The 7,029-nt window shown below is 40.8% G+C and overlaps 1 protein-coding gene across 1 annotated transcript; it reads left to right on the top strand.

The window, feature by feature from the left end:
* Nucleotides 1-1,306: 1,306 nt before the first annotated feature.
* LOC147640489 (pentatricopeptide repeat-containing protein At2g33680-like) lies at nucleotides 1,307-3,430 on the top strand. Its single transcript, XM_086825366.1, has one exon. The coding sequence runs from the start codon at nucleotides 1,307-1,309 to the stop codon at nucleotides 3,428-3,430; it is 2,124 nt and encodes a 707-aa protein (XP_086681492.1).
* The last annotated feature ends 3,599 nt before the right edge of the window (nucleotides 3,431-7,029 follow it).

The following is a 7,029-nucleotide window of genomic DNA, read 5'->3' as shown; positions in this document are numbered from 1 at the left end:
ATAAGTGCTTCTCTTCCACGTCATTTTGCTTTCGGTTTTTATATTGTGTTGAATTTTTCCATAAGTTGCTTGATTAATTTTCTATTGAAAGCGGGCTGCAAATTACTGCACACCAGATAAAATCGTGAATATGCACACCAGATAAAATCGAAAAGTAATGGTCTCATTACTTGTTGTAAAAGTAGTGGTGGTTTTACTTGTTGTAAAAGTAGTGGTGGTTTTATAATTTTTTAGATTATGTAATATTTTGTTTTTGTTTGATCGAAAATTCGTAGACCCCTTTCCTTTACAAGGAGGGCAATATAAAGAAAGAAAGTGGGCTTAGGCAGGACCAATTTTCTTCTCCTGTCAATAATATATATATATATATATATATATATGGTGTGTGCTATTTAAAGTTCTGCTTTGCCGTGTTTTCACTTACATATAGTGGCTTAATAGCCGAATTTCGTGGCACGAGTGGACTACGTAGGCTCGTCGAGATGCTGCTCTGGTGAGTTCTCATCCCAGTAATTGCAGATTATCATCACGATTTCAGCTCGCATCTCAAATAGGTCAGAGCCTGTTAGACACCTTCGAATGTGTGGCTATGTACAAGCACACGGTTCTGTTGAAGATGAGACATATATATATGTACATGTACGTGCGTAGATGTGTATGTGTTTACATGCATGCATACAGACATACAAAGGTTCTGAAGAACCATTGAAGCATGCTTGGACCTTGTCTGATCCTCTCCTTTCTTCTACATATATGGCGTGCTATGTTAGCAGCCCATGGCCTCACTATATGAACTGTTTCTTTTCAAACAAGCGGTTGAGCTTGAAGAATCTCTCACTGCCACCATCAACATGAGATTTTCATCCCTGTTTATGATCGGGGAAGGAATGCTGTTGTGTGGGCGTTGGCTGTGGAGACCAGCGGTTGTCTTACAGTTCATGATTTGGTTCTCATGGCGGTTTCACCCAGTCCTAGATGTTGCCATGGAGCCTCGCAATCTGTTGAACCCCCCTGGGTTGGATATGTGATACATCAGAAGAACCACATCACGCACAGCCTTGCAGTATTCAAGGGCATTATTTCATTTATCTCCTCGTTGGTTGCTTTTCTTGGTTGATAGTCAAGTTATGCGATTTTTCAGAATCCTTGGTCTTCCAGATGACACAGAGTTCCTCAATCTGTTGCATTATTGCACTCATAAACTTTTAAATGTTTTGTGTGAAATCATCAAGACCCATTGAGGTGCATGGAGACAGTTTTGGATACACTATGCAAAGAGGGGAGACTCTCTCACGCACTTCAGACCATGGATATGTTGCAGCAGCGTGGGGATGCCATCTCTCGCAACATGTTCTATCAAGTTTTACAAGGATGCATCAGCGAGAAAGACATAACTGCAGGAAGAGAGTTATATCGACTGATCTTGAGAAGCAAGCTTAAATCAGATGCCTTCCTGAGCAGCCACCTGGTTCGGATGTTCGGGGTATGCGGTAGTTTGGTGGAGGCAAACCATGCCTTTTCCCATCTGCCCAACCCCAGTATTTACATGTGGAATGCAATAATCTCAGCTCATAGCAGGCTTGGGCATAACCATCAGGCCATTGAGTTATATCATCAAATGCAACAACAGTGTGTAAAACCAGATGGGCATTTGTTTGTTGCAGTCCTTAAAGCGTGCAGCAGTCTATTAGTTTTGAGTTACGGAGAAGTAATTCATGCGCATATCATTGAAATTGGTGTCGAGACCAATATGTTTGTGGGAAGTGCACTTATTGATATGTATGGAAGATGTGGAAGTATAGAGGCTTCGTTTGGCGTGTTTAGGAAGTTTCTGATACGTGATGTGGTCATATGGAGTGCTATGATTGCAAACTATGCCGAACATGAAAAGGCTGGCGAAGCTTTCCAACTTTTTCAGGAAATGCAATGTCATGGGTTGCAACCAAACCATGTCACATTAATCAGCCTCTTGAAAGCGTGTTCCAACATAAAAGACTTACATCAGGGCAAGCTGATACACACATTTATCATTGAAAGTGCGGTCGATGATAAGGTGATAGTTGGCAATAATCTGATCAACATGTATGCAAAATGTAGAAGCCTAGAGGATGCATGTATGGTTTTCGACAAGCTGCCAAAGCAAGATGTTGTAACCTGGAATGCCATGATTGCAGGATATACACAGGAAGGGCAAAGCCTGAAGGCATTGGGACTTTTTGAGCAAATGCTGCTAGCAGGCGTGCAGCCGGACCAGGTCACATTCATGAGCATTCTGAAAGGATGCTCCAACATAGCGTCCCTGGATCAGGGCAAGCTGATCCATTCGCAACTTATCCGGAGTGGTTTCGAGTTCAATGCATTTCTAGGGAGCATCCTTATTGACATGTACATCAATTGTGGGTGCCTAGAGTATGCACGCAATGTATTTGACAGTGTGCCGAAGCGAGATGTAGTGATATGGAGTGCCATGATTGGAGGCTATGTTCATTTCGAGCAGGGTTTAGAAGCGATTCAGTTATTACAGCAAATGCACCAGGAGAATGTGGAGCCAGACAACATGATATTTGCTAGCGTTGTGAAAGCATGTTCTTTGATTGCAGCCCTAGATCAGGGAAAGCTGACACATGCTTTCACCATAGAATATGGTTTGACTTTAGATGTTGTCATTGGTAATGCACTTATCGACATGTATGCCAGAAGTGGAAGCTTGAAGGATGCAGCTGGTCTGTTTTCCAGTATGCAGACACGAGACCTGGTTACTTGGAATGCAATAATTTTAGGGTATGCACAGTATAACGACTACATCAAGGCACTGCAACATTTTTGTTACATGCAACAAGAAGGCGTGCAGCCGAATGACGTAACGTTTGTCATTTTGCTCTCTGCATGCAGTCATAGAGGTCTAGTAAATGAAGGCTTTTACCACTTCAATTCAATGAGGGAAGATCATGGCATCGTGCCACTGCCTGATCATTACAACTGTATGGTTGATCTGCTAGGCCGCACTGGACACTTAATTCAGGCAGAAGGCTTGCTTAACTCAGCACGACTGCAGCTTAATATTGTGGGGTGGATGTGTTTATTGGGTCACTGCAAAACACACAAAGATGTGGATTGTGGCATACGATGCTTTAATCATATTTTAGTCTCTGATAACAGAAACCCAGGTGCTTTTATTCTTATGTCAAAGATATATTCTGATGCTGGGATGGACAGAGAGGCTGAGATGTTAGAAAAGCAGAGAGTTGATGCAAACGTATCTAAGGCTCCAGGGAAAGCATCTATTGAAGTTCACAGAGTAGTGCATTTTTTTGTTGTTGGAGACAGGAGCCATTCAGAAACGGATGTGATTTATAGAAAGCTAAATAGATTGAATGAGCGAATGAAGGATGAAGGATACATGCTGCAAATGCTATGTGAGGATGGGTAAGATGCTCAACACACTGTTTTGTTTCATATTGTGATGGCATTTCTGTTTTTTCCCTAGATCTTATGATGCTGTATTTGATCTTTTGATGTACGTCCTTTTTGCAAATTTTCCCCTCCATATTCATATTCTCACTTTGTGCTCTAGTAGCCCTCCCAAGCGAGCAAGATAAAGCCCGGGTCATCTTCCCACATTGACTTGAAGCTGTCCAAGCTGAGCTGCTCTCTCTCTCTCTCTCTCATGCGCATGTGCGCGTGCACACATACACACACACATATTCCGAGTATCCTTGTTCTTTTGACATGAAGAACATTCCATCACAAGCTTCTTAATATATCTCCACATACCTTTCCAAAAGAAACTCTCGCTCACTTTGTCATAGGTCTTTAGCACACCAAGATGACTCGCAAGTGGAGAAGAATGTCACTCTATCCTTGTGGTTATTGTGAAGCTTATAATAATGAGGGATATCTTCATGGTCACCTTGCTGTAGTTTCCTGTAAATATGGACAACACCCTCGTTTAAGAGGTATTCATCTTGAATCCCTTTAATCTAATAACTATAAAACTCCATGATTGATGTCACAATGCAAGCCCACATCTTTGACAATGTATCCGTTACCACATTGTCGTTGCCCGGTGTCTATGATATCCCAAAATCATTCCTTTGAAGAGTGGCCAACCACCTCTTTTGCTTGGGAGAGAGGTTTGGTTGAGATAAGAAAAATTTCAGCACTCTATGGTCACTTCTCACCTTGAAATGGGCACCACAAAGATAATGATGTCACTTTTTGATAGCATGAAGGATAGCAAGCATCTCTTGCTCATAAACATGCAATCCCATCTCCTTGTCGGTAATCTTTTCTACTCTCAAACGCAATGACTCTATGCCCAAGTCCCTTTCTACTTGCATCCACTCTCACATAGAAAGTCTTTGAAAAGTCGGGAAACACAAGAATAGGTGTTGAAGTGAGTAAAGCTTTGAGTTCATTGAAACCCTTGTTAGCAATGGAATCCCAGAAGAAAGCTTCTCTCTTGAGAAGATCAGTAAGAGGTACCGCTATCAATGCATAGTGTTCCATGAATCTCGTATAGAAAGAAGATAATCCCAAAACCCTCTTAGTTGGGTTGAATTACTTGGTGTTGGTTAATCTTTGACACATGCCACTTTCTTTGGATCCACCCTTATGCCATTCTCTCCCACCAAATGTCAAGATACTCCAATTCATTGATCATGAATGTGCATTTGCTCTCTTTTGTAAAAAGCTTGTGCTTTCTCATCACCTCAAACACTTGCTTCACATGAAACAAATACCCTTCCTCCTTTTTGCTATATATCAATATGCCATCAAAGAATACTAGCACAAACTTGAATAGAAAAAAACCCAATACTCTATTCATCAATGCTTGGAAGGTGGCCGGTGCATTTGTTAGGCCAAAGGGCATGACCATAAAATGAAACAATCCCTTTCGGTCATGTGGTCTTCTCTTCATCCTCCTCCTCCGTTCTTATTTGATGGTATCTCGATCTCAAATTAATCTTAGTGAAGATTTTGCTTCCTTGAGTTCATCCAAGAAATCATTAATGTGTGGGATAGGGTACCTATCCTTGATAGTGACTTTATTCAAGTCATGATAGTCGATGCACATACGAGCAGAAAGATCCATCTTTCTTCTTCACCAATATAATGGGAGAGGCAAATGGAGATTGTGAGGGTTGAATAAAGATCCATGGAAAGTAGATCATGCACTTGCTTAGCTACTTCTTCTCTTTCCACCTTGGATAATTGATAGGAAGACTTGTTGACGACCTTTGCATTCGGTTCAAGTACAATGGCATGATCAATCTTCCTCTTAGGCGGCAAACTCTTTGGTACTTGAAAAATATTTTCAAACTCGTTAAGAAGTGCTACCATGTTTTAATCTATGTAGATCTTGCACGCACTTAGCCACTTTTCTTTCTACCTTGGACAATCGATAGGGAGGCTTGTTGACGGCCTTTGCATTCCGTTCAAATACAATGGCATGATCAATCTTCCTCTTGGGCAAAAAACTCTTTGGCACACTTGAAAAATGTTTTAAAACTCTTTAAGGAGTGCTGCCATGTTTTTATCTATGTGTTGTCCATCACTTTCCATCCCTTCTTGGGCCAAATGCAACATATAGATGGTGCCAAAAGTCTTGAGTTCTCTTTTTAGTTATTTTGGGGTGATCAAAGAGAGCTTCTTTGAATGATTTCTAGCAAGTACTACTTGTTCATGATGTTCAAACCTCATGATCTCTTGCTGAAGATTTATATGGAAGGCGCCAAGTGATGACAACCAATCACACTTCATAATCACATTAATAGGACCCATGTCCAATAGCACTAGATGACCTTCCCATGTGTATGAAGAGGATAAAACCACCGCTTTAGAAGGACATGCTATCCTAGTTTTCTCCTTTTTACCATTGGCCACTTGTACTTGAAAGGTTATGGGCAACTCCATTGGAGCAAGCTTGAGAGAGTTAAGAGATTTGTGATTAACGAAGCTATGACTGCTTCTCGAATCCACTAGAATGTGAGTAACTCTCCCATTGATGGATCCCACTAATCTTAGGGTACTTGGAAGGTGGAGTTTAGTGGTAAGTTTTTTGATAAAGTACTTTTGGATGGGGGATCAGGGGTCAACATCATCCCTGTGTCAATTTATTTGAGCATGAAGTTCAAGAGGTTGGAGCTTGCACCATTTCAGGTGAAGATGGTAGATTAGAGAAGACTGTAGCCTTTGCAAATATTAAAGGAACAGGAGATCAAAGTAGTAGGACTAGCCTTTAAGGTTAATTTTGTGGTGTTGAGGATGGAAAAAAAACAGAAATCTTATGATATGCTATTGGAAAGACCTTGGTTTAGGAATAAATTTTAGACTTTTGGGATGTCATGTCAATCACAATGTGTTCATCATCCTTACCATTGGGATCAAATGGAATGCATCATCCATTTTCATAAATGAATAGTCTTCTTTTGACTCCTCATCGTGCGTATCTTCTTGTTGAAGGTTTGCAAAGGGCTTTTGTTAAAAGCATTCCGCTACTTTGCATCAAAACGAACAACACTCTTGGGCTATCCAATCCCATAGATTGTAAGAAATCTAGGAATGGAAGATGGTGGTGTAGGAAGAGAGTTCTATTCATGTTGGAAGAAGTAGTAGGTGACTTCGGTGAATCCTTCATGAATGAAATGGGTTGAGATTTCCTATATTTAGGCTCATAAATCTTTGCTAATCTTATAGCCTCAAGAGTATTTGGCCTTTGAGTCAAATCATACATCTGTCTTAATGAAGCAATCCAACCCATGTATGAACTTCTTCATCTTCATTACCTTATGTAGGCCCTTGACATACATGGAAAGCTTCATGAAACTCTTAAACATATTCTCTCACCACCATGCCCTTTTGAGAGAGTCGATACCATTGCTCATGGTATCTATCAAGTACCAAGGGTGAAGTGAAAGACGAATTAATTTCTTTCTTAAGGTCTTTCCATCAGTGTGGCAATATTTCCTTGAGTGCATCATATTTCCTTGTTTGACTGCGTGCCTCCAGAGATATACATGAAAGGTA

This window comes from Cibotium barometz, chromosome 3 (assembly GCF_041138505.1).
Source record: "Cibotium barometz isolate CiBa-2024 chromosome 3, ASM4113850v1, whole genome shotgun sequence".
Classification (NCBI taxonomy): Eukaryota; Viridiplantae; Streptophyta; class Polypodiopsida; order Cyatheales; family Cibotiaceae; genus Cibotium; species Cibotium barometz.
This window is presented reverse-complemented; position numbering and strand designations above follow the sequence as displayed.

Excerpts from the sequence above, each read along its gene's own strand:
- LOC147640489 (XM_086825366.1), top strand. The coding sequence starts at position 1,307 with ATGGATATGTTGCAGCAGCGTGGGGATGCCATCTCTCGCAACATGTTC.